The sequence below is a fragment of the Maylandia zebra genome, linkage group LG18 (assembly GCF_041146795.1).
Source record: "Maylandia zebra isolate NMK-2024a linkage group LG18, Mzebra_GT3a, whole genome shotgun sequence".
Classification (NCBI taxonomy): Eukaryota; Metazoa; Chordata; class Actinopteri; order Cichliformes; family Cichlidae; genus Maylandia; species Maylandia zebra.
Window position 1 is genome coordinate 25699956 of NC_135184.1, and position 26645 is coordinate 25726600.

Here is a 26645-nt window from a genome sequence, read left to right on the forward strand (position 1 = left end):
GCACACATTGGTGTGCGCTGCACGATGTCCCGGATGATGCTCGCACCGGAAGAGAAGGGGCAGCTTTCCCAGCCATCTTGTGGCAGCATCCAGCGAACTGGTCGCATCAAGCCTCGTAGAATCGGAGGTGAATCCCGTTGAAGGGGCGCCATCATGCCCGGACAACTGCAAGAAGGCTTCGGCTGTGTCGTGACCAACCGGTTCGACCAGTTATTGGACGATGAGTCCGACCCTTTCGAGATCCTGAAGGCTGCCGAAAACAAGAAGAAGGAGGGGGCCGCCGCTGCTTCCACCAAGACCGCGGCTCAAGCCGCTAAGCAGCCGAAGAAGGAGTCACAGAAGGACAGAAAGAACCCTCTGCTGGACAAAAAGGAGGAGACCCAGGCGCCAGTCCCCCTGAAGAAAGAAGGTAATGAAAAAGAAAGGAAGGGAAACAATGCACCTGCTTCTCTCGCTAATGAGCGATGCATGTTTATTTTTGCTTTTCGTAGCAACTGTCATGTGCAGCTCCCGTTAGCCACGTTAGCTCGACTCGGCTGAGCGAGACACAGCGTGAGGTCAATATGGACCCTGTGCTGCTGTTATTAGAGGACAGACTAAAAATAAAGCCTCGCAGACGGAACGTAGCTGGACTTGAACACGTACCGAACCAGAGCGGGTTAAAGCCAGCAGCGAGGTGCAGACTGGCGAGCCTGTGTTGCAGAAATGGTTTCTGCTAGCGTTTGACAGGAAGGTGCAGTGTTGGGTTTCTGTGTGGAGGATACAGCTCTATTAGCAGCTTCTGACTTTGCAAAGCAAATGTAGGGAGAAAGGAAAAGGCATCACCTGTGCTGGGAAGACTAGACAGAGCGCTGCTCTTGTTATTATCCCCAACTAATCTTATTAGTGTATTGGTCTTAATTGAATTCATCCAAAGCAAGTAAATAGAGCCATCTTCAGTGCAGTTACATTAAGTTCTCATTGTGTGTACTGCTGAAAGGAGATGATGGGAGACCACACATCAGGTGATGCATTTGTTGTTTTCTCGTTTTGTTTAGCATTTTCCCACACACACACACACACACACACACACACACACACACGGTCTAAAATCTAAACAACACAGCTGAGCATAAATTCAGCTTGTGCTCCTTTGATTTGCAGGTATCAGGCGGGTGGGAAGAAGAGCAGACCAGCAGGGCCAGTCTGGTTCCCAGCACCAGGGTGTGCAGGGTGAAGGGCGACCTGGAGACAAGAGGCCGGACCGAAGACCACCCCGCGAGCGCCGCTTTGAGAAACCTGCTGAGGACAAACCCGAGGGGGCTGGAGAGTTTACTGTGGAAAAGTGAGCAGCAATGATGAGAGGGATGGAGGGCTTATTTAAAACATGCCGGCTGGTGCAGATGTAGGCGCATTGACAAGACGTGTGCAGGGTTTGAGAGCTTGCAACTGTTGTTGGAGTGCATGTTTCTCTTAACATCACGTTCATCCTCGTGTTTTAAATTGCATCTGTTTCTGTGCACCAGGCCTTCTGGAGACAGGCCCCCGAGAGGGCGTGGTGGCGGCCGGGGCGGGCGTGGTGGAAGAGGGCGGGGCATGGGCCGAGGCGACGGCTTTGACTCCCGTGGCAAACGAGACTTCGACAGACACAGCAGCAACGACAAATCGTAAGTATGCGCTGAGCTGAGGTCATGAGTAGAAATCGCCTACCAGTGCATGAAAGCTATTATGCTTTATATTATTTTCCTATTTTGTCATGTAAATACTGTTACAACAATAGATGTTTATACTAAATATGCGTACAGTTTCTAATAATGAGATCAGCATACACGCCGGTAATCTCTGAGCTCAAAGATAAATAAACAAGCGCTTATTTTTTCCAGTCTTTGCTGTGTATGATGTCAGAAACATAGGTTGTGTCAGGCACACTGCTGTTCACTCATTCTGTTTATGAGGGGCAGCCAATCAGAAGAAAGCTAGTTTAAAGGGGGAAGGGGCTAAAATATAGTTTTGATTGGATAATCAACTGAAGGGCTTTACCAAGGCCCTGTATAAGATTACAAAAAGAGATTATTTTGATCTGTAAATCATGCAAAGCTGCTCTACTAGAGTCCTAGACCCAGCAGCTCCTGACTATATGGGTTCTGTGAGAGTCCAGGGGGAACAGCATCTCAAGAAAGTGGTTCTTTATGTTGTCTCAGGCTGTAATCAGCACTTCCCTTAATGAGAAGAGCCCCTCACTGTGGTCCGAGAGAATTTAAGAGAACTCATACACCGTTGGCCGTCTTCCCTTTCTGTTTTCGCTGCAGCACTCCGAAGAGCGAGGAGAAGCGCGGCGGAAGCGGCTCGCACAACTGGGGCAACGTGAAGGACGAAGTGAGGTGAGTTTCCCCAAACAGACACATGGCCTGTTTGTCGGAGCGCCGCTGTCAGCAGGATAATGAGGCGCATGTGATATTTTTACAGACTGTGTGCACTCTCTCTCTTTTGAAGTGCTTCTGGTTTTGTCATATCACAGGATGCTGCAGTTTAAGGATGTCTTGGGATGTTTCCCTGTTCGCTTTAAGCTTGAAGTGTCGCTGTTTCCTTTATGAAGAGGCTCAGACAGTTAATGTTTCAGCTAGAGGACGCTTACCATTACTCATACAGAGGTTGTGCATCTTTGTTCCCAGTGAGGCTGAACAAACCGCTCCCCCTGAGACGACCCCAGAGGGCGAGGAAAACGCGCCTGCTGGCTCCGAGAACAAGTGAGAATCCTGTGTCCTTGTGTTGGATGGATGTTGGATGTTTGGATGAAAAAGGATCCCCGTGTGCAAAGTTAATAAGTTGTCACATTGCGTTTCCGTTAGCGTTTGCACTGCTGTTGTGACGCAACAAGGGCGATTTTGTTAAACGCTGCCTCTGACCTTTTGGCCTCAGGATTAGAGGGCATGTATAGAGGTAAGAGGATTGGCGAGTTCCTACAGTGTTGTGTGTTCCTGGCATTGCAGAGAGAACGAGGTCGAAGAGGTGAAAAATGAAGGCCCCAAAGAGATGACCCTGGACGAGTGGAAGGCCATGCAGGACAAGGAGCGCACCAAGGTGGAGTTCAACATCCGCAAGCCCAACGAGGGAGCCGACAGCCAGTGGAAGAAAGGATACGTGCTGCACAAGTCCAAGAGCGAAGACGTGAGTGTGGTGTGCTGAAAGCTTTTCTCGCCCGCAGCTTAGACCTTTAAGTTTTAGTCCTTTGGCTCCCTGAAAAAGACCTTTGCCATCTACACTTGGGATGTTCCTGGGGACTAATTTACAAGTCAAAAACTATTGCGCATATATTTAAAAGCCATTGGAAACTGTTAATCAGTTTATATAATAACTGGAACATATTGCTTTTGGGCATGTGCATGTTGAAACAGTCATTAAGTTATTACAAAGTAAAGAGACTTTTTTTTTTTTGTCTGCAAACCCCATTATATAGACTGTTTTCCCTTGGTTTTTACTGGTGCTTCATAGGATGTAATACCCTAGTACTGTCAGCTTGGGCGGTGATGCAGGTAGAAGCTCCTTGCCAACTGTCTTTAAACAACGCAGGTTACTAACCACCGTGCATCACCAGCAGTAAAGCCGATGAGATGTGGTGAGATTGTACAAACGAGAAACGTGAAAAGCCAAGGACGGCTGCTATAAGAAGGTCTTGTGTGGAGCTTCAGCTAGTTAGTGTGGATGTGTCTCAAAGTTGCTTTTCTGAAATGTGTAGCGTTGCACACACATTATTAGATTAGCTTGGCAAGTGCAGCCTTCATTACATGCAGGTTGATGTCCACATGCATGTGCAAAGTGTGGTTACGTGGTGCTCTGACGCCACCTGCATAAAACAGGTTATTTTCTCCATCAGAGTCACGCACAATCATCCTGGCTGTCATTTGTCTTACTTTCCACCATGATTGGTTACATTTTCTGTCGTACATCTGTTGAGGCTACAGTTGTACATCAATACATTCTGAACAGTCATTCAGTAATTAACTGTTCTGCATCAGATCTAGTCAGGCTTAGACTTGCACGCTGATGATTTTAAGTTTATTTTGATTATTCCAGTTGTTTACTTTGAAGTCAATCAATCAATCAAGGCTTTATTCGCCACGTGCAGGTTGCCCTGCAGTGACAAGCCACAGGGTTGGGTAGGGGGTGAGGAGTAATCCGAAGCAAACACAGCTGTGTGTGTGTGTGTGTGTGTGTGTGTGTGTGTGTGTGTGTGTGTGTGTGTGTGTGTGTGTGTGTGTGTGTGAGAGAGAGAGAGAGAGAGACAGAAATCTGGCTATAGACACTGACAGGTCACAGCTGATATAGCTATTTAGGTTTGTTTTCCTTAACCATGTTTAAAGTGGACAGCATGTATCCTTGTAAGTAACTGCATTTAAATAGGCAATCGTGACAGGCTTGCTGTGATGTGCGTGGTTAGTGTCAGGTAAACATGCTCAGGCTGTTTGGTTGGTGGTCACTCTGCTGTCTAAAAATAACTGTGGTTTGTTCAATTTCCAGAGACCTGTTGGGGCTTTGATCGACACCGCAGAGACAGAAGCAGAATCGCACAATCTCTACCACAAGGTACCTGCATTACTCACACTTGTTTTTTCATTCACTCAGCCCATGCAAATGTTCAGTGTTAGCTGCGACTCAGTGGCGATACCTTTTTAAAATACTGAGAAGACATTAAAGCTGAAGGCATGGTAAGAAGCAGAGCTCACTGATGGAACGCTGCATTTCTGATCCGAGCACAGTTGACATCTAGCGTGATGGCCATCTACGGTTCTTTATCAGCAGGCCGCCGCTGACGAGTCCAGTGACCACCATTTCCGCAAACCAGCCAACGACATCACATCTCAGCTGGAGATCAACTTCGGAGACCTTGGCCGCCCCGGTCGCGGGCGTGGGGGCGCACGTGGTGGGAGGGGAGGCCGCGGCGGGGGAGGCAGCAGGACGGCACGCGGGGGAGGACGTTCCGAAAAGGTAATGGCAAAAAAACCCAGCTGCCATCACTGCCGACAACAAAGGTTTAGTGTTCTGCACAAAAGAGTTGGCTCTCTGACCGAACCGGCTGTAAAATCACTGAGTTGGAAAAACCTGCTGTGGATCACTAAGACCCTGTAATAACAGAGCACTGAACACATGCTCCACCACGCAAAACTCCGTTACTGACCTCATGTTAGTCAAGCAGGGAATTGTCCTAAATACTGGTGTCTAAATTTGAATAAAGCACCTGCTTTTTCCTTTCTTTTCTTTTTTTTCATTGTCAATAAATTTGACATTCATATTAATAATGGGTTTCAGGCGAATGTTAGTCAGTCTAAGATATTTTTTGGCAAAGCTACACCCAGTCTGTATCACAGAGTGTGTGTATGTGTACATCTAAATATACGCTATAGTTGTTAGAACTTCATTTAATGTCCATGTATTTACTAGCTTAGTAAAGACAATAAGTCAGTGTTATCCTCTTTGACACATCTATACTGTTTCTTGTTTGTTTTTGACTATTTGAGCAGAAATGTGGATTATGCTTGAATTAATTAACAAAACTGGTTAAAAGCTGAAAAAAATGTTATGCTATGGATAAAATGTCTTAGAGGAGTTCCAAATATTTTCCTCTATGCAGACAAAATCATAAATATACATGTTTATAATATGTACAAATCCAGGTACAGTCCCAGCAGAAGTGTCAAAAGCCTCTTGTAACGTGAAAAACTTACTTTTGAGCCCGAAAATCAAAAGTAAGCTTTAAGATACTAACAAGCTCCCTGTAACTGAAGGGAGCTACAGAGGTGACTGATGGATTCAGCACTACAGCTGACCGCATATAAAGACAATTTACATACACTCCATTGATAGGAGCACTGCCTCCTTCACTTTACACCTACGTCAGCTGCTCATCCATAGAAACGCATGTTGTGAAGGTCACACGGTTATTGAGTCTGCAGGACATTGCTGACTTTTTATACACCATGTGCCTCAGCTATCACCAACCCACAGCCCAGAATTCGTAGATTAAACGATGTAGCTACTCCACCCAACTTGTCTCTGGGTTGGGTCGTTCCATTTTTTAAAACCTAAAATTTTGCATTATGCAAGGTGAGATCTTTTTGCTGTTGTTTAGTTTGATTGAGAGATAATACGCGCTGTTGTTTTTCCAGCTAACACTTACAAACTTGATAGATTCACACACCAGATCAGCATCCTTGGACTTTTGATTGTTAACCGTACAATCAAAAGTACGGTGTGTCTGTAGGCCCGAGCCCTACAGACACACAGTGATACAGTTCAGTGACTTCAATTAATAGAGGTGAAGCCTCCCAGGTATAATAGTAGCCACAGACACCTGTGTAGGCATCTGCCTGTCACTCAAAGTGGCCCTAAAACTGCATTATTTATGAGTATTTTAACAGCTTTAATGGGTATGTTATAGAAGGAGTAATGATGGGGGTTATTGGTTACAGAGATGAAACTGTTTTTGTAGCAGGCTGTAAATGCTTTTCTTCAGTGAAGTTCTGCATTTTAACATGCGAGTATAAGGATTGACTCCCTTTTGGAGCCAGCCTCAAGTGGCCAGTGGAGGAACTGCATGTAAACCAGCTTCATTTCAAGCCGTCCTAACGTTGTCCTGGTTCTTGTGTGCTTGTTCCCACCAGGCTAGTGGAGTGTCAGTCCCCAATGTGGATGATCCTGAGGCCTTCCCGGCCCTGGCCTAAAAAGGCTCCCTCTTTCACCACCAGCCCACCCATCAGCCCTTCCGGGCCCCTCCTCTACGAGGCTTGCATGCTTACCACATCTTCAAGTATATAAGAAAAACAGAGGAAAAAAAATAAATGACACAAGAAGACTGTCATCCCATACCCCACTCACATCACCCAAGGACTTAAATTTTACCTGTTTTAAAGGAGACTAAAAGACAAAAAAAAGGGCAGAAAAGGACCTCTTGTTACACTGAAGTTTTGTATTTAGGAACATGAAAGCAGGGATGTTTTCATACTTTTTTTCTTTTCTTTTTTTCCCCCAGAGATTACGCATACTTCATTGATATTTTTTGTGCTGCTTGAATTTCTGCATTTCTGCAATTAGATTGAAGTGTGTGTATTCCTCTTCTCCCTGTAACGACTTCAGCTCAGTATTATGGGGTCAACTTTAGAAAAGGCTTTGTACTGGAGTGTATTTTTTGGCCCTCCCAGTAATACACGCTGATGTGGTAGCACTACACTACATTAGAACCTTGTACTTGTACTAGATGTCTGAAGTACGGCTTAACATGCATTTAAAGTGTAATTACTTGGATCCTGACTATCCATCCCTTTGTGAGGCACAAGTTGAGGATGGGTAACCAGGTTAAATGTGACTTCTACTAAAGCTTGGTATTTTTCTGCTTGTCGTGCAGTGAAAGTTGATGCCTCTTATTGTTTTTTGTTTTGTTTTGATAGTTTGCCTCTTTTTTGGTGGACCAGTGGTTAGTAGTGTTTCACATCCCCTGATCCAGAAGTGCTACCCACTTATATTTCTTTTTTCCAAGGGTGTACCGGGGCCCAATGTATCTTTAGGCTGGTCCTCTTAGGTCATACAGGCTATACAACTTGTAATTTCAGGACCACTAAGCAAATATTGTTTTTGTTTTTTGTTTTGTTAAGAATATGCGTGCGGGCGTGTGTTTGTGTGAGTGTGTGTTGTTTGCAGCAAAGCGTGAGAGCGTGCGTGTGATTTTTGACAGCTAGTTGCTTAGGATTGAAGCATTTTCTCTGCTGAACTTGGCGTTCTCAAACAGGAGAGTGCAAGTTGTCGCCTGAAGTAGTTCTTAATGTCTTTTATGAAGTGATTGTTGAAATGTAGGTGAGAATGATAGCGTAGCTAGACCATGAACATATCTCGCTCTTTTAGAGTATCTGTACTGTCTTTCAGATCTCAAAGCACTTGGTTTTATTAGCACCAATTCCTCCGAAGATTGTTTTTCTTCCCTTTTACTTTAAACCATATTTGGTGTTTTATTTTGTTTTTGGATTTTTTTGTAATCTTATTTTTATTTTAATCTGTGAACAAGCATCGATGCATAATTTGTCTGAAAGAAATGTCAGCGGTCATTGTGGAACAAGCTACAGAATGTAAAATGTGAGTTAAAGGTGCTCTCAGCTGCCTGTCTCAGCATTTTCCAGCAAGCATTTTAGGTTTTTTTTTTTTTCTTTTAATAAAAGCAGGTGTGTGGGTTGGGGTGGGTGCAGGCTGGGGTGGGGTGGGGGTGTCACACCGAAGACCTGATGGAGTGAATTTTTAAAGCTTTACTTGTCGCGCTCTGCAAAGACTTGCTGGCGACGCGCTGATACAACAGGCTGGAGCAGTTTTCCTCGTAGGACCGTTTGAGCCACATGACATTAAAACTTTCTCTGCAAACATCCCTGTTCTAATAAAAATGCTTTAGAGGTGTTACGTCTGCTCTGTCAGTGGCTCCTTTAAATGCATTCACAGATGTGCTGTTTTCGGTAGTTTATTCAGTGCCAGTTCCTCATTTAGGCTAGATTGAAAGAAACAGGATGTTGTTTTTATGGGAATTTAAACTGTTGTAAATGACTTGTTATCCTGTAATCTGTCAGACATATCTGTCATGGATAATATGGAGTCATTTTGAGCTGGCAATAACACTCCTGTCTCAAGGTAGAAGCTGAAATCAGTTTTTGGCAAAGTGACTGTTGTATATATCCTTCATTTATCCGGGTAAAACATTTCATTACTGTTAAAAATGCCTTTTTTTAAAAAGAGATCAGGCCAAAGAGAGCAGCAACACTGTAACAAATGGATATTATAGATGTTATAGAGATACTTTTAAGGGACCAAAAAGGATGAGAACGCAACGCAGTCATAAAGATACTTGCAAAACAGGTAATTATCTTATATATAACCCCTTCATAAATCCTATTCACTACAGTCTGTTTACCATTTAAAGTAAACATATTAGGTCTCAAACATACATAAATTCTGGAAATTACTTCATGACAGAAAACCTTCCATGTTGCAAACATGAGGTTGTGGTTTATTCAGGGCCCGTCTAGGCTGGAGTGAAAGAAAGTCGTTTAAAAAGTCAAACTTGTAGGGATTACAAGGATTAGGGGAAAGCAGCAAAACAAGTAGCCTGATACTACACACCTGAGGCGAAAAAGAAGGGTTTACTGTCATTTTTCTTGCCCGTGTGGCTGGCACTTTAACAAATCCTGGTTATTTCAGTGGTTATGAAGGTGGTTAGCTTTTTTGGTTGTAGCTAGGTGTGTTACTACAGCATAAAATTAAGACGCTATTTTGTGGAAGTCATGCTTGCACATAGAAGTTAAACCAGCTTTTATTTAGATCAATTAAGATAGACATAGCTGAATTAAAACATTTTTCAAAGAGTCTTAAACATTGGGATGTTTCCCTCCTTTCCATTTCCTTCTTCGCCGACGGGATTACCGAGCACAGTCTGTCACGCATGCGCGGGAAGACCTATTGGAGTTCCTTTTTTTTTTTTTTTAAACAAACTTTGTCGACCCCTCTGATGGCGGCGCACGTCAAACGTCGGGGTGAGCCCGGCCAAAAGAGCTTGTCGTCTGAGGGAACATCCTCCACAACCGAAAGACAAACATCCGGGGACACCTCAGCGGTGCTGCTGAAGCTGTTAGCGGCGGTCTTTTACGGAGTCAGCTCGTTTGTCATCGTCGTCGTCAACAAAAGCGTCCTCACAAACTTCAGGTAAAGGTGCAAAGTCTAAGTTAGCTGCTGATTGGTGGGGCACGTTTGACCAATTTTACACCGTTATCAATAAGAAGAAGAAGAAGGGGTGTCAGATAAACGAAGCTGGACATCTGAAAACTGTCAGAGAAATGGGTCCAGGTGAAACTTTAGGTACCACAGGACACGCACCTTTGACGTAACCTTTGCCCCACTACAAATGCGTAACACATCAAACCTCTTATGAATCTCAATATGTGTGAGGGTCAGAGTTGGGCATAAACAAGATGAAAACCAGAAAGTCCTCCAAAAAAGTGGACAACTTCCAGGAAATGAAGCTTCTCATCCTCATATCGTCTGTAATGGAATGTCAGGTAAAGCATCATTCATATGACTGAGTTGTGTCGTCTTGTTTTACAGATTCCCGTCATCAACATGCGTTGGAATTGGCCAAGTAAGCATCTCTTTAAAGCTGTTTTCTGTTTATGTGGTAGCACCGTCTGATGTGCCGTGCCCCCCTTTCCTTTGCAGATGCTGGCTACGGTTGTAGTTCTGAGGATTGGGAAGATGTTGGGAGTTATCTCATTTCCAGATTTGGATTCGAGTATTCCACGCAAGGTGAGGTGGGGATTTATAAAGCTGAAAATCAAAAGATGAAGAACTGGTCATCGCATTTCACACATACCCTGTCTTTCCAGATGTTCCCGCTGCCACTGTTGTATGTCGGGAATCAAATATCAGGACTGTTTGGGACCCAGCGCCTCAAGTGAGAACTTCATAGAACATGACACGAGACGCAGCGTCCCAAATGTGACTTGCCAAACTTAACAGCTTGTATTTTTCTGCCTCAGTTTACCCATGTTTACTGTGCTGAGGAGGTTCAGTATTTTTCTTACCATGGTGTTTGAGGGATTCTTGCTAAAGTAAGAAAATATTTTTCTCTCTCTCAGATTTTCTGCATAAATAACTGATTTTAACACTGCCACCCGTCTACTTTCCTCACAGAAAGACCTTTTCTACCTCCATTAAAATGACGGTGTTCACCATGATCTTTGGTGCTTTCATCGCGGCCAGGTGAGACGGTCACATACACAGACACCGCCATCCGCTTCGGGCTTTATGAAGAGGCACGTGTGTGATTTTTTTGCCACGTTCTGTGGCGTTTTTTGCTTTGTAGCGCCGACTTAGCTTTTGATCTGGAAGGATACGTATTCATAATGCTGAATAATGTTCTGACAGCAGCCAGTGGGGCATATGTGAAGCAGAAGCTGGACTCCAAGGTGAGCAGAGCAGCAGGTCACACAGTATATACACTGGCTGTTTGTCATGAAGACTTTAAAGGGTCATCTTCTCCCATCCACACAGGAGCTGGGCAAATATGGTCTTCTTTATTACAATGCTTTGATAATGATTTTCCCCACTCTGGCGTACGCTTACTACTCAGGGGACTTGCAAATGGTAAGTTTTCAAACACTGATTGGTTTGTAAGACTTAAGAGTCAGAGAGCTCAGATAATCAGTGCTATGTGTGTGTGTGCGTGTGCGTGGGTGTTCGGGTACAGGGGCTGGAGTATAATGGTTGGTCTGATCGCATGTTTGCTGTGCAGTTTGTGCTCTCCTGTGTCATGGGGTAAAGTAGACGCCTAATCGTCATTGTTTATTCCATGATTGCCCACTTTGGTCTTTTCGTCTAACTCTGCTTCGCTTCATTGCACAGATTTATTTTGATGTACTCCATCATGCTGTGCACACAGTACAACTCCGCACTCACCACCTCCATCATTGGCTGTATTAAGGTGAGTCATCTCAGGCTGGCTCACGCTCACAGTTTGATGTGTAGTGCGTACATGTGCAGTGACTTTCCCTGCGACATCCACAGAATATCCTCGTGACATACATTGGAATGGTGTTTGGAGGGGACTACATATTCACCTGGACTAACTTTATAGGTCTGAACATCAGGTAAGACAGATTGAACAGCTGAACTGTTGAGCTGATTTAGGACCAGTGCAGTTCAAAGATGATCGAGATATTTTTGTTCTGGGGCTTCCTTGTGTGTCCAGACATAAGTGGAAAGCGTATGAGAGGAGATTGGCAGTAAACTTCACTGAACACCAGATAGGGCATTGATTCATTCAGATGCAGCAAAGAGAGGAGCTGAAGAGGGTTGCAAAGTGGCTTGCAGAAGCATAGCAGACATGGGTGGAGGAAGGAGCTCAGACTTCATTCTCAAAGGCTAAGAGGGCTAGAGATTGGATGGCAAACCCCTAAAAACTGTGTCCCGGTGTAGTCCCCAGCTAGCTGGCAATTAGTTTCTGAAGACTGCTGGCTGTTGCCAATGAAATCAGTTGCAAAGAGGGTGCTGCACCAAAAACCTCCTTGTGATTGCTTTGATAGCCAGTAGATCGCCAGTAGTTTGGAATAGTTTGTCAACTTGTCAGCAGACACTTTCCAACTAACTGCCAAGTGTTAGTGAAACTTGAGAAAATGATGACACAAATCGAAAACAGATACAGATTTGCCCAAAAAGTACAAGTTGTAGCTTACCACCACAATCAAAAAGCACAAGTTTGACTTCGAAGGTGAATGCTTTTTGGTGTCATGATGTGGGGCGGGTGCACCGTGAAACCAGTTATATTTATATAAATAAAATCAACTGAATAAACGATTTGTCACCACAGATAATCCTGTTAGAAACTGTCCTAATTTCATATCCTAATTTTTAACAACATGTTATGACCAATATTTATAAAACAGACTTTATTTTTTCCCCACTTTAGTATGACCCAGCGACTGAGCCATAAACTCATCAGGAAAGTGTTTATTAGAGTGGTCAAGGAAGAAAGCTGTTAGGTGGCATTCAGATAGAATACAGGTTTAAGCCACTTCCACCTTTACTTCATTTTTCCAAACTGGAAGCTCTGCCCATGTTTTAGAATGTCTGTGATAGAAAAAAGTCCAATACTCGATTAAAAAAAATAAATACAGGAGCACATTTTCTCATCTTTGTTTCCCACAGCATTGCTGGGAGCTTGGTGTACTCCTATATCACCTTCACACAGGAGCAATCAAGTAAGAACCGTTAAAATGAGTCAAAACCACACAAGGTTTCACCTTATCGATGTTTGGAATTTAACAATATAGTTTTTACACTGTGAAAAACTATATTGTTTTTCACTGTACGAGTTCAGAGGATCCTACACAAAGTGGACGAGTCTCTGAAGTTAACTGCTTTTTAAATTTTAACAGAAAAGGCATAAACCAAAGAGTGAAACCCCGCCTGGGACGGAAGAACTTCAGCAAAATTTTTGTTTGTCGTCTTCTATGTGGAAATGTTTTTGAGTGGTGGCAAACACAGAAGACTCGTGGATGTAGTGAAAGAGGACACACAGAGAAGGTTGTTCAGCCATGAGAGAGGACAATCTGCTGTGGTGATCCCTGAAAGGAGCAACCAAAAGACTATATGAACTTAATTTTTATAATTGTTCATTTTCATTCATTTCCAAATTAAATATCTATTTTCCAGTTCTGTTTCAATACATAACTCGGAATTAACTGTACATCATAAATAATTTTCTAATGAAGCTGTTGTTATTCTGTTATTGACTCTATTTAGCACAGTAATTAAATGAAATGTCAGTATTATTCAAGTCATAGCCAGCCTTGGAATACACTTTATTTTTATTCACGCCATCATTTACATAGAAATAAAAGACAATATTGTCCAAACAAAAAAACCCATTAACATTATTTGAGACAAACTCCTCTTATCTTCTGAATGCACGTTCAATGATGGAATATAAAATAAAACATTTAATCGTTACGCTGAACAGCTACTGTACCAAAACATTAGGTTCTTTCAGGTGACACCTTCACATCAGCCAGGTCACTTTTACTCCTGGAAATCTGCTGTGTGGAAGCCAATTACTGAGGAATGACAGAAACTAAGCTCTGGTTTTAAAAAGAATCTGCATATTCAAAGCTGCACACAAGGAGGAGCTTTTTTTGCAACGAACTCTCTGAATCAACATCGCACAGAAAAGGGAAGCACTGCCAAACAGAAGGAAAGAGGAATGGCTACTTTGTTTTTTATTATTATAACCGTTTTGGAGAAACAAAAGTAGGAACAGTTTTCCAACAAAAAGCACAGCCTACAAGGAAGACCAGAAAATACAGACAAACAGTTATAAAACCGCTCGAGGTAAGAAATCTATACAAACTTTACATGAAAAATCACATTCTGACTAGTAAAAACAAAGTGTTGAGCAATGCACCGACTATGAAAATTCAAAAATACAGAGATCTTCTACATGGTGACTTATAATACAGGACATCACTGATGTCAGCTGCTTTACACAAACAAACCTGCAGGAGGAGTCACCCTCTGGTTTATTTATCTGAAACAAACAGCCAGAGAAAGAAGTGAAGGAGTGAACATGGACTTCTGCTGGGTTCTGACGCCACATCTCATTGATAGAGATGGGAAACATACAATCAAAGTGCAACTAAAGTGAGAACTAGCTACAGCACCAGCCTATTCCTCTTGTTTTTACTAAGCATCTTTATTCTAGCGTAAGCATGTAATCACTTAGACATGTCCTGTTTCATCAAATCCTTATAACAGCAAGCAAATGGCTTCAATGGCAATCACCCATCATTAGACTAGGATTTATTTACTTTTGTTAAAAAATATAAATATCTTGTGTAAAAAAATATCGAAGGTGATTTATTATCTTTAAGAACAAATAGAAAAAGGGAATTCTTGGCAAAATTTTGTCAGGCTCCAAAAAGGGAGGCTGGGGATGTTTTGATGGACGTTATCTAGCTATGATACTTTGGGATGAGCTTGGGGGGGTTGATGGGATGGAAGGACGTCGGGTGGGGGGGTAACTGCCACCCCTCCTGGAGGACCTCGGTTGGCTGTTCTTCAAGATGTGATTTTCAGTGACCTTTGACCTCAAAGCCAGTCTGTCTCTCTCTGTCAGGAGATGCTATGCTCATGGGTCAGTAGGGTTCATTTTCCTCATCCTCTGCCCCACTAAATCTACCCATCACTGGAGAAGTACAAACATTTTTCACCCCCAAGTCAGTGTCTGTTAGTCAACGCTGCCCAGCTGTGAAGCCATCAATTCTCCTGCGTTCTGGATGGTTCCACTTCGCTTTGGCACACGGGCTCTGCCTCCGTCCTGCACCTCTTGGCCGGCCTGTCGGGTGCTGTGTCCCTGTGGTCTAGCAGAGGCTCCAGGGAGCCATTTCTGTCGAGGGTGGGTGCAGTGGGCTGGCTGCAGCCGTTGGAGTTGTTGTCTGAAGGTGGAGGCGGAGCTTCTGGCGGATGGGACGGACCGTTGGACTGAACGCCCTCAGATTTGACTTGGTTTGCTGGTGGCAACTGAGCACCATCCACCGTGTGGCTTGCAACACCTAACGAAGAAAGATGAAACACGGGGTTAGACATATTTAACAAGTTTAAGAAAAGAAAAAAAAGCCATTCAGGTGTTGTCGGATGTTTTCGATCAGGTTCCTGAGATTCCACCATTTACAGGAAGTGCAACCTTCATGCAGAGTATTTACAGACGTGATCATGGCACATTACTTGTCAGCCATTTTGGACATGTAATAATCCTAAAACACAGTGAAAAACCTACTAAACATTATGTAGATGCGATAAACCATGGCATCTATGAGTAAACAAACAAGTGTATCTACTCAGAGGAACGTCTTGATGAATTCTCAATCATCCAGGTAGGTAAATCTGGATGTAGCGTTTTCAGTGGGAGACTGCCACTGGAAAAGCTCCAGTTTGCTGCCATTCACAGGTGTTTCTGACACTTTTTTGAAGTGGATCTCACACTTAGCAAATAAACTCTTGTGATGTGAGAAGGTAATCAAGCTGTTTATAAGTACTTAAAGAGTTTTAGGCCGGTGAAGTCTAATATTAGCTGAATGTTATGTTGCTATTTAGCCATCTCTTGTCAGCTGTCCGGAGACGGGAGGGTTATGTGGCTGATCTGCTGACGATAACTAATTCATGTAGGATTACTTCTTTTAGAACTCTAACTTCAGTTTAGGAGGAAGAGAATGAGATGGAGACGGTGAGGCGAGAGTGGAAGTGGAGGAGACAGATGAAGGAGATAGAAAGAAACTAGCAAAAACTGAAATTACAAATCTAAAAATTTTAAATGGTCATATTGTTTGAAATGACTGGTGATTTTAAAATTCAAGTAGCTTATAATTGTTTTACTGTCATACTATTTATCTGATGTCTGTATCCGTTAACTGTTTTGTTTTTTCATGGTCTCTATCTGAAACAACAGGAAAGTGATTTAAAAAACATTCTTTCTGTCCTTGATGATTGCTGCACCCAATCATGCAGCAGAATAGAGGTGTGAGGGGGACAAAAGTGGTCTATGTAAACTACATATGAACAGTGTTGGGCAAGTTACTTTGAAAAAGTAATTAATTATAGTTACTTCTTCAAAAAAGTAACTGAGTTAGTAACTGAGTTACAACATTCTAAAAGTAATTAAGTACTTGCAAAGTAACTACTGCGCTACTTTTAAAAAAAACACACAAAAAAACGTTTAACCCTCTGGGGTCCAGGGTATAATTGGCCATTTTTAACTACTTTTGATTTTCCCTCCACATTTTACCTTTAAAAACGATTTACTTTGCCTTGTTTGGTATCATTCTTTTCAGCACAAAAAACATAAAATCAGAGTAGAAAAAGTTCACTGTAACAACCACAAACATGTTTAATGAATCATATTTCATAACTTTAAATGCAAATATAAATTGTCAATTTTAAAATCCTACGCACAAGTTTTGCAAAAAACAAAGTTATTTGCATCCATTTACCTTTTATCGTCCTTTTTTAAATAACCATTTCAAACTATTTACAGAACAATCAGCAGTTCTGCATTCAATAAGATGCCACACAAATTACCATTTGTGCCACTCCAAACAATAATTTCTGTCCACTATAAAGGAGAACATCACAGCCTGATACCTGCAGGTCTGACAGCAGCAGGTGTATCACTCCTTTTTCTACCTGAAGACAGCAGTCGCCTCATTGTTCTGACACACAACACAAAACTATCCACAACACTACACACTAACTACACAAGACAACACATTAACTACACACCCAAAACACGCTAAACGTCACAAATCTCTCACATCTCAAAACTCGCTCTCTCTCTTTTTCTCTCGCCGTCACTCCTAAAACTTCCCGTTTTGTTTTGTTTTTTTAATTTTTTGCTCATAAGCGGAGCGTGCTTGCTGCGCTGTCCTTAGACAGTAAACGTGACGAAACTATTGAGGAAAAAACGCCGCATATATATTGTTTATCATGACTCTGGTTTTACGTGGCCTATCAACACAATTATAAACTGGTATATATCACCTTGTTGCTTTGTCTTTAAGTGGTCATGTGATTGGCTTACCACGACTCCTTTATTCTTCCTCAATCAAACAGCAGCACTCATGCCATTGTTTTGCCCCCTCAGCTCCAGGTGTTGTGCTAGACAGTGATCGTGGTTACCGTCCGCGGGAGCGCGCAGCTGCTTAAAGCTGTAGCATCCAGATTACTTACATAGTCAGCTACTTGCGTGCAACTGATAGAAGATGCGGTAAGCTGAACACAGCTTCAACCGTCTGTTTGTTGAAAAATAGTAACGGACCGCATTTTCTTGTTAGTAACTGTAACGCGTTGTAACGATAGGAATAGTAATTAGTTAGATTACTCGTTACTGAAAAAGTAACGCCGTTAGTCTCCGTTATTCCCATCACTGCATATGAATGACTGTATTGAATATTTAAGTGATGATTAGAGTAACTTTGAGTCAGTTTTCAAGCACAGGATCATAGTTTGTCTTAAATTCTTGTCATTTACCCAAAACTCTCATTAAATGAAAGGCTGGTTATATTTTAGGATAAACGTGGTGCACTCATCATGTGTATCAGCTCACCATTCTGACTGCTGCTGTCTTCTCTCTCCGAGTGGCTGGCGCTGCTGTTGGAGGTGGTGGGAGGAGGCGATGCTGCCCTGCTGGATGTCGCACTCTCCGTCTCATCCAGTAATCTGTCCATATAGTCACTGATGACAGAAAGCAATGCACACAGTCTGTTACACAACCTAAACTGTTCATATGGTTTAGCAGTCTGTGTGGTCAGGTGTCCCTCCCCAGTCTGACAGTGACTGTGGGTGGTTTCTACGACATTAAATCTATAGCTTCACTTATGCGATGGCTTCTATAAACCGGGTTTGATTCTTTCTGCCAGTCCACTGAACTAACCGTAAAGAAGAGACAACTCCGAGAGATGTTCAAGCCAGAAAATGAGAACAACTGATGACCACTAAGGAACAGAAGGAAGCAGCAGACAAGGCACAACAGAAGATCAACAACCAGTTTCAGGTACGCTGCCTCAGCAGACTATTTTATAATAATGTGGCCATCACTGGTGACAAAGGGAATTTAACCAAGCATTTGCAAAGCTCTTAATACTTAAAAAAGAAGATTTTTACATAAGCAACCTCACAGTCGGTGGAGGTTGCACATTCTTCCATTACTAATTTTCTATGAGCAATGTTCTTCAAAATTGCATACACTTTTTTAAAAGTTAACTTACGTGACACCGGGGTGAAGGTTGTATTTCCTTTTCCCAAGTCTGGTTTGCTGTGCAAAGAAATCATAACGCTCAGACTTCTTCCACATGTAATAAAAGGCCACACATTCTCCTACAGACCTAGTTCTCACCTGAAAGATTTAATTCAGCAGACATGAAATGACCATTATTACCATCACCTGAAGACACAGTTTCAGGACAGATTCAAGTAAGAGACAAATCAAATAAGAGCTTAGCAACTGGACAAAAGTCAAATGATTTGCAGACATTTTAAAATCTTAACAAATCAATTTTACTGGTCTCAAAAAGCAAAAAGGTTCAAATGAAGCAGATTCCAACCCTAAGTATCCAGAAAACACCTGACAGTAAACATCTCATGTTAGCGCCATGTTAGAAGCAGAAATCTCTAACTAATGTGTTTTTCTCTCACCTTGTTGGCCTGTATTAAATGAAAGTCTTTCCCATAAGCTTTCAGTCCTTGTTCAAAATTTCTACATTCTTCTTCAGTCCAGACAGAGAGCTCCTCTGTTACAGAGAGTCATAAGTGTTAATGTTTCATTTGAATTCAACTGTTTTTTAAAAGAAAATTCAAAATGCAGAGGGCTACATAGACAAGAACAAAATGTGAAGAACATCTGTGAGCATAGGTTGCTTACCTCTGGCTGCTTTTACATTAAATCTAAGTCTTCTTAAAGCTTCCTCTGTGTCAAAGTCACATTTCACCAGTTCATACAATGCCTACCAGCAGGATACGGACAAGCAGGTTTAGATTAGACGACAGTTATACATAACAGCACGTGATCTGCTTTGTGTGATTTGATTCAAGCTACAGAAGAGCTGCTGTCACCTGTTCATTATCTTTGATATGGGATCCCTCTGGGATTGCATCCACTCCTTTCTCCTCTCCCGTCCGCCTGGAAGCCTCTGTCAAGAACTCCACAACTTTGCCTTCAGGAAGACACTCGGGGTTCCACAACAGCTGGTCGTCGTTTTCGTAAACTGAAAGTACAGGTTCAAATGAAACGAAGGGCAAGACATCAACATTTTTAAGCCTCCTCAGTTTATCTGGATCCAGGAAGGCTGAGAAAGGTTATGGTGTAAATACACAAAAACCCAACTTACCTTTCTCATTGTCTTTGTATTTGCACAGACCCACAGGAGTTTCTGCCTGATACATGGAACCCACCATAATCTCCTATTGGGAAAAACATCATTCACACTGAGTGTAGCCCCATGATTATTTCAGAAGTGTACTAAGAGCACAGAAAAAGATCTGGATTTCTTTTATGGCAAATATTTGTATTTATTTTATTAAATGTTTACACATACATATAAAATTTATCAATCACATAGCCTAAATCGCTGTTTTTTTACAGTTAAAATAGATACATAAATAACATATAGTATTCAGTATTAAGCTAACAACAAACTCATAATTCTGCAGTGGTGACATTGTAAGTCAGCAGCTCATCACAGAGACGGCCAAATGAATTCAGCTTCATCTGATGGTGCACATGTCTTTTTTGCTTTACCTTTTTCCAGTCTTCAGACGGAACATAATCTTCATCTTCATCTGACTCCTCCTCGGCATCATTATTGCCTGAGACATAATGTGATATTTACTTATCCAGCTGTTTACAAATATAAAACAACACAAGTAAAAAGAAGGAAGATAAGAAAAATGTATTAGCAGTACAACACATACTTTCAAAGTACTTGAGTTTCTGAGGGCGAATAAGTTCTGCTGTGCCGAGTGACCTGACTGAGCGCGTGCGACCCTCTGAGGCTGCCTGGGTCTCACCTGCCTGTTCCAATGAGTTCTTCACATCCTCACTCTGAAAAACAAACAAACAAAGCAAATCACAAAAAGTTAGAAAAGTTTAAACAATTTCAAAAATCATCTGCCACTCTTGACAAAAATCCAGCATGCATGTGTAGCTCTGTGTGGGTGCTTCTTTCTCTAACAGAACTCAAAGCCCCCGCATGTTTGTGTGATTTTATAACCACAACTTTACCTGACAATATCACGTAAGTGAAAGATAATGGCTGATTTGCATGAATGTCTCATTATATTGTTTTTATCCCTTCTTTTACACAGACCACACCCTTAGTCCTCACTTACTCAATAGTACAGAGAAACAGAGTGGCAACAACGCCCCCATCACAAAGCAATACTGCCCACCAGAGTTGGGCGATTTGCTTCACAGTAGATTCTATTGGCCCAATGAAGCATCATCGAAGACTGATGGCTATGCTGCCTGGTGGCAAAGGAGCCTTCCATTATAGTAGTGCTAGCCACACTCTGTGAGGTAAAAAAAATTTACCAGCAGCCCCCAGAGCCATTCCTCAGCCTCCAGCACCTATGGTATAAATCTGTACGTAAGTTTCAGAAAAGTTTACTTCTGATCTTGACCTTGAGGTCACCAGGATTCTAATTCAACTGAGATTTTTCGTAGATGCACTTATGGTATGAATTTAAAAATCTTATGTTGCCTCATTCTCATGTTATTCCCAAACTTAGGTGTCCACGCCGGCAGCTAAGATACTACGCAGGACTCTTGTGCCCCCAGGCCTCTGGTAGAGGACCCAAGCTTAAAGGATAGACCTTTAACATTCTGTTCAGAGGAAAGACTCACAAGATGTACATACAGTTGTAGGCACAGAGGGGAATGACACACAAGCCCTCCAAAACATACCTCATTTCTTTTCAGCTCGCCCGTGCTTCTGCTGCTTTCATCATTGTCAAGTTCCTCATCCTCTTCCTCATCATCCTCCTCTTCTTCTGGTTCTTCCTCTTCCTCCTCATCCTCATCTGCTGGTGATCTGTCGCCCCCATAACCATACAGACTCAGCAGCTCATCAATAGGCATCTCTCCCTCCTATTAAAAGCAGATTGGTTTACTGATGCTTGGGTGTTACATTTAAATACATTTAAAGTTTGATTTTTCTTTGAAAAAACTGAACAAAATAGACTTTAAAGGTTCAAACTGTTAGGTTCAAACCAATACAATGAAAATCATTGCTGCATGAACTTGTCTTAAAATGTCTACATACTTACACAGTGAGACATAAACAGAAATTGAAGTTCAATTATACAGAATAAACATTTCAGCCCTGAGCAAGCTATGCTGTGAAAAACATGGAATAACAACAGTTACAATTTCTTCAACTAGAAATGAAAAATAATCAAATTATCGGGGACCTGTGCTGCATTTCCCACTACCCAGTTATTCATTATCTATTCTGTGTAGTCAGTCAGTGCAGGTGAGGTTCCACAGACTGTGGCATCTACTGACCAAAATACAAAGTAGTGCAAAATGGAGCTTAGAGTGCAACTCTCCCTACAACCACTACCACACGGTTGTTGTTTAATTATTCCACCATGAATTAACTTAAATGGAAAGTGAAATTTTGTGGTCTGCTCCTATTTCCCATTGAGTCACACTGGTGGATGTTTAATTTGGCATATGGCAGATGCCCTTCTGGAAACAAGCTTCCCATTTATCCAGGCTTGGGACCAGGATTAGGTAGAAACCAACCCAATGCAAGATGTTATTTTAGGATTTTAAAAAAATCTAATATAGCAGCTGATTATTTTTTCTTTCAGAAATACGAAACAGGTAGATTTCCCTAACACAAGTTATATGTATTTATTAGTCCTTAGAAGACAACACAGCTTAAAAATAAGATTGTTTTACTGTTAGAGGTGTGGATTACTCTTTATTGCTCTGCCTGACTCTGCTCAGATGTTTTTATATTTATGGCATTCCAAACAGGTGCTGCCAACCAAGAAGTTGCATCTGATGGATAAACTATACAACATCAACAGTCAGAACACGGTTGAGGCATATTTGTTTTGTCGGCCATTAAAAATGCCAATATGTCTGAAAACGGCTAATACATAAAGATATAATTAGTCCGGCTTAAATACCAGAAGCACATTTACGTTACAATTCCCTGAGCCTGGATTTGTGTCTCCTCCCAGAAACAACCTAGGGATCTTTCATGTGTAAGGCAGCTGTGTTAACCACTACACCGTGGAGCCATTGAATAAGTTAGCAGAATTAAACAAAGTTAAACAAAAGTAAAAAAGTAACTGGAAAACATTATGTTTTAACACTAGTGTACCTTCAGCTAGCCAGCTGTTATCCATTCACTCAGTATGGTGGTATTTACAACTAAACCATTCAACTCTGTCTCTCTCTGTACTGCCTGCTGTAGAGCTACACTATTGTTCTGGCTGGGTCAATCCATTACCACCACCACCCCCAAAAAAATAGTGTTTTCAAACACTATTTGAAACTCAGGATTATTCCCTTACAGACTGTGAAAATAAACATTGAACTACACTAGTGTTTTATTTACCCCATGGGCCTGACCAAACCAAATATGATCTCCTGACACAAACCCGTGTAAGATCTTCAATCTCATTGGCATTGGTCTCATCTGATGCCTCCATCATTTCCTCCTCCTCCAGGGTGCGCTCATCGTCAAAGTCATGGACAAGCATTTCAGCTGATGGGTCAAAATCATGGTCATCGGAACCTGCTGAACCTCCTATGAAAGGAAGCATGAAAGAGGCAATGGAAATTTAGAAGGAAAATATGACAGAATTTAATCTTCATTTAAGGAAATTGCAACAAATTGTAAAGCTCTAAAGAATCACTCAGTATTTTTATTTGCATATCTTCACATATACTGTATGAGTGTGGGCAGCTGAAATGTTACTTTATGGTTTAATTTGTTAAATATTATATTCTAAATTATATAAATGTTGAACTACTTACAAACTGAATACCCACATAGGATTACTTGAAGTACTGTGCACTAAACTAAGGACTTTTTACTTCAGTACTGCAGAGGACTGTAGTACGGACAGCACTAAATCAATCAGTGCCTAATTTTAGCCACTGCTCTGCTCTTTGCTACATCTGTAGTGCAAAATGCAAAGCTGGCCACAGTAACACATCTCATCTGAGAAAACACCCGGTCAAAGGCAAAATATATCTAAAAGCTGAAGACTATATTGTGCTTGATTCACCAAAGGAGCTTCAGCTAACATTAGCAGATCTGTCTTTAACATATAAGAAGCTGAACACATGGAGGATGATGATGAAGCCTTTTTCACAGTGCTGGCTGACAGTTTAACTTCAACTTCATGGGGTTTTTTTTAAACTTTTTACACTGGCTGCACTGCAATTTCTTATCAGACAGAGATCCTTTATGAATCCTCTACACAAAATTACACTGCCATAGAAGTTTCAACACAATCATAACACCACATATCCCAACCAGCAAAATATTAACTCCTAAATAAATCAGTTGATAATATATAAATAAAACTGCCAGCTAACATGTTCAAATATGCAAACATATCAATAAAATCATTATTACTATTATGCATTAAACATTCTTATAGTAACTGTTATAAAAGGGCTCAGACTTGCACATTGATGCAATCAGCCTTTTACTGAAGGTGCTATTGTTGATAATCTCCAGGGTGTGTGCGTGCAGAACTGAAACGACCACATTACATGAGATGCCACATCAGAAATCTTATTTAGTCTAACATTGTTATTTAATATCGTAATATACAAACACTGTGACAGTGATGTCAAGATCACAGAAATTTTCAGATGATGAAGGTAGCTGGTGTGGTGAGTACAATGCTTAAAAAAATACTAATAATAGCAAAATGTACCGATTAAGAAGTACGGACTTATTTTTTAAATTAGTATTTTGTAATATTAATTTCTCACTTCAAAATAAGTACAAGAAAAAACAGTGTTGTCTTAAACATAGAGAGTTCCATAAGTCTAAAAACTTGATACATTTATTTTCCGTTTCAAACTAATCATATTTTTTAAAACAAACAAACCACAGAACACGATTAATATCGATCAATGTCAAAATCAAAATGAATCCGTGTCTGATAGACAAAAGATTTCAAATCAGTGTCTTTCGACCAAACAACTACAGAAAGCCTCCAACTGCATGTAAATTACCTGGGCTCGAATTCCCGAGGGAGGGCTGAAAAACAGAAAAAGAGCAACAAATTAAAATATAATTTATTTATTTTTTAAATACTATTTAAAAAAACTGCATCAGATGCAATACGTCATTAGATGGACAACAACAACATAAAAAAAGCTCACTCCTGATTAACTTGACATATTCTAGTTCCTTTGACAGAGGACTGTAAACGGGAGCTGGGGAAAAGCGCGCCCGACCCTGTCCTAAAGCTGACTGCAGTTCAACACAAACTGAAACAAAGAATACTGTCACCGGTTCCTGTGGGGACATTTATTTAGCAACTCGCTGATTGAAATGTCACAGGTACAGCGCCGTGTATATCACCGGCAATCACCCAAACTTAGCGCCAACAGCCAAGTGCTTACTAGGTTAATTTTCTCAGCTCGCTAACTTACAAGAGAAGTTCCAAGCTAGTTAATTCTCCTTTAGATATTTATGCTAACGCGTCCAAGTTAGGCTTGGTATCAACAGGCAACAAATAACGATTAAAAATAACCCATAAAATATCTCCAAGCATAAAAATCCGCCACACGGCTGAATAAAAATATCATACACAGTTAAGTATTTTCGAAGAAAACCGCGGAGTAACATCGCTAACGCTGCTGCTACCTCCAAACGGGGCTAGCGTCGCTAATGTTAGCTAAACCCGAAGTTTAATAAACATGCCTGAGTCGAGAAATGCTCATTATTTAGCAGCGAAAACATCCCACAGTTAATTTCGTACACTTAAACTACAACACACAAACAGTGTGAATATTCGACTGAAGTAACTATCCCGTAGTATAAATTTATTTTTTCCGAATATTTATTTCACTTTCTTACCTCCGCCATGTTCGCAATCCTACAGGGTCAAGTCGGGGGTCAGCGGTAGTTCCCGTATGTGGAGCCCCGCCCACCTACGTCTCCATAGAAAAACTGAGTGACCGCAAGCAGTGATGTAGTAATGTACTCCTATAACAGCAAGCTTAACGCAAAAATAATTAGTTTTGTAACGGAAATTTTTCATTGTGTTTTATTTAATTCGGAACATTTAAATTTATAAAGCCTTTTATATTTAAAATTACTTTCAGCTTCTCACTTATTCATAAAGGCTTCCATAGGCATCAAATACCACTATACCATGGAGCCAGCTTTTAAATGTAAATTAAAAATATTGTTTTCAAATGTTTTCTGTAATGTCTCCACTGTCACATGTTTCTTCTTCTGATAGTGGTTTTATGTTCTTATCAGGGAGAATACAGACACAGAGGCTAAAGGTGATGGCGATGTATGTGACAAAGAAGGTGTGCAGCCAGTGTCCTGGTGTGGAGGTTCTAACTGGTTTGGACCTAGGCTGTCCACCAGAGCTCAGATACAGTTCTAAAGTTTTGCAGGAGATATTATCAAATTGTGGAAAAGCTTTTGGAATAAACTGAAAAAAATTATATGACCACCTTTATTCTTCAACACAGCATGAACTCTCTTAGGGAATGTAACTTATTGAAGTAGTCTTCAGGAATAGTTCTCCAGGCTTCTTGAGGAACATTCAAAGCTGTTCTTTGGATGTTGGTTGCCTTTTGTTCTGTTCTCTGTCAAGATGATCCCACACTGCTTCAGTAATGTTGAGGTCTGGGACCATGGGAGGCCATTCGATGACTGACTGACTGATAACTTTTGTACTGTGTGTTTTTTTTTTCTATTTAGGTATGCTTTTACTGAATTGGCAGTGAGTTTGGAATCAACATGAATCAAATGCTGTCCATATGCTCTTGCATGTTGGTACAAAATCAGATGGCACTTTTTTTTTCATAATTACATCAATTTTGACACCAATGGTTGAATTTCAGCCCCAATTCATGACAGTGCCCCCACTCTGCTTTACAGATGGCTGTGACACTCACTGTTGCACCTGTCCCCTGACTTTCTCTGTATATACTGACATTGATTTGAACTGTAAAATTCAAATTTGAATTCATCACTCTATCAGACCTGTAGTCACTGATTTTCAGTCCAGTTATTGTGTGATCTGGCATACCTCAGCCCTTTCTCCTTGATTCCTTTCCTTAAGAATGGCTTCTTGGCAGCCACCCTTCCACTGAGACCATTTCAGATGAGGCTTCAGTGAACAGTAGGTGGATCAACTGTAGTGCCAGATATATCTCTAGGATCCTGTGTGAAGTCTTTGCTGGATTTTTTCCTATTTCTTAAGGACATGACTTTCAGATACCGTTCATTTGCTGGAGACACTTTTTCAGGCCGGATTCTTCTTTTGTCCTCCACTTGTCCAGTTTCCACAAAAACTTAAGGACACACAACACACTA

The 26645-nt window shown here is 41.4% G+C and overlaps 3 protein-coding genes across 6 annotated transcripts; 2 read left to right on the forward strand and 1 right to left on the reverse strand.

Moving 5' to 3' along the window:
- The first annotated feature begins 31 nt into the window (after positions 1 to 31).
- serbp1b (SERPINE1 mRNA binding protein 1b) lies at positions 32 to 8412 on the forward strand. Of its 2 annotated transcripts, none has more exons than XM_023155229.3 (9): positions 32 to 409; positions 1144 to 1324; positions 1506 to 1646; positions 2289 to 2360; positions 2652 to 2726; positions 2970 to 3147; positions 4498 to 4563; positions 4780 to 4965; positions 6639 to 8412. In XM_023155229.3, exons 1-9 carry the CDS (start codon positions 154 to 156, stop codon positions 6696 to 6698), a joined length of 1215 nt encoding a protein of 404 aa, XP_023010997.3. In that variant the 5' UTR covers positions 32 to 153; the 3' UTR covers positions 6699 to 8412. The 2 variants fall into 2 exon arrangements, with proteins under 2 accessions (XP_023010997.3, XP_004567184.3); XM_004567127.5 differs by having other exon boundaries at positions 34 to 409; positions 4777 to 4965.
- A 1047-nt stretch (positions 8413 to 9459) lies between these two features.
- On the forward strand, positions 9460 to 13270 carry LOC101476293 (nucleotide sugar transporter SLC35D2). The gene is made up of 13 exons (XM_004567128.6): positions 9460 to 9708; positions 10108 to 10141; positions 10219 to 10305; positions 10386 to 10453; positions 10539 to 10610; positions 10693 to 10761; positions 10865 to 10967; positions 11053 to 11145; positions 11249 to 11316; positions 11404 to 11482; positions 11566 to 11648; positions 12706 to 12758; positions 12936 to 13270. The coding sequence occupies exons 1-13, from the start codon at positions 9515 to 9517 to the stop codon at positions 12944 to 12946; spliced, it is 1014 nt and encodes a 337-aa protein (XP_004567185.4). The 5' UTR covers positions 9460 to 9514; the 3' UTR covers positions 12947 to 13270.
- Positions 13271 to 13344: 74 nt separating this feature from the next.
- Positions 13345 to 25255, reverse strand: mier1b (mesoderm induction early response 1b, transcriptional regulator). 3 transcript variants are annotated; one of them, XM_076876376.1, is made up of 13 exons: positions 25167 to 25255; positions 24317 to 24341; positions 22720 to 22868; positions 21008 to 21190; positions 20017 to 20146; positions 19844 to 19911; positions 19434 to 19506; positions 19159 to 19310; positions 18968 to 19049; positions 18742 to 18836; positions 18315 to 18361; positions 17654 to 17781; positions 13345 to 15107 (listed from the first exon to the last, which is right to left on the reverse strand). In XM_076876376.1, exons 1-13 carry the CDS (start codon positions 25173 to 25175, stop codon positions 14812 to 14814), a joined length of 1437 nt encoding a protein of 478 aa, XP_076732491.1. In that variant the 5' UTR covers positions 25176 to 25255; the 3' UTR covers positions 13345 to 14811. The 3 variants fall into 3 exon arrangements, with proteins under 3 accessions (XP_076732491.1, XP_004567188.1, XP_012779001.1); XM_004567131.4 differs by having other exon boundaries at positions 18315 to 18442; XM_012923547.5 differs by lacking the exon at positions 25167 to 25255 and adding an exon at positions 24467 to 24562 and having other exon boundaries at positions 18315 to 18442.
- Between the last annotated feature and the right edge of the window lie 1390 nt (positions 25256 to 26645).

Bases quoted from the DNA above. Each gene is read 5' to 3' on its own strand.
- serbp1b (XM_004567127.5), top strand. From the start codon at position 154: ATGCCCGGACAACTGCAAGAAGGCTTCGGCTGTGTCGTGACCAACCGG. The intron at 2,727-2,969 runs GTGAGAATCCTG...CTGGCATTGCAG, and splicing joins CCTGCTGGCTCCGAGAACAA to AGAGAACGAGGTCGAAGAGG. The intron at 4,966-6,638 runs GTAATGGCAAAA...TGTTCCCACCAG, and splicing joins GGGGAGGACGTTCCGAAAAG to GCTAGTGGAGTGTCAGTCCC.
- LOC101476293 (XM_004567128.6), top strand. From the start codon at position 9,515: ATGGCGGCGCACGTCAAACGTCGGGGTGAGCCCGGCCAAAAGAGCTTG. The intron at 10,306-10,385 runs GTGAGGTGGGGA...CTGTCTTTCCAG, and splicing joins ATTCGAGTATTCCACGCAAG to ATGTTCCCGCTGCCACTGTT. The intron at 11,649-12,705 runs GTAAGACAGATT...TGTTTCCCACAG, and splicing joins TTTATAGGTCTGAACATCAG to CATTGCTGGGAGCTTGGTGT.
- mier1b (XM_004567131.4), bottom strand. The intron at 19,050-19,158 runs GTGACAGCAGCT...TCCTGCTGGTAG, and splicing joins ATATCAAAGATAATGAACAG to GCATTGTATGAACTGGTGAA. The intron at 18,837-18,967 runs GTAAGCAACCTA...TCTCTGTAACAG, and splicing joins TAATGTAAAAGCAGCCAGAG to AGGAGCTCTCTGTCTGGACT.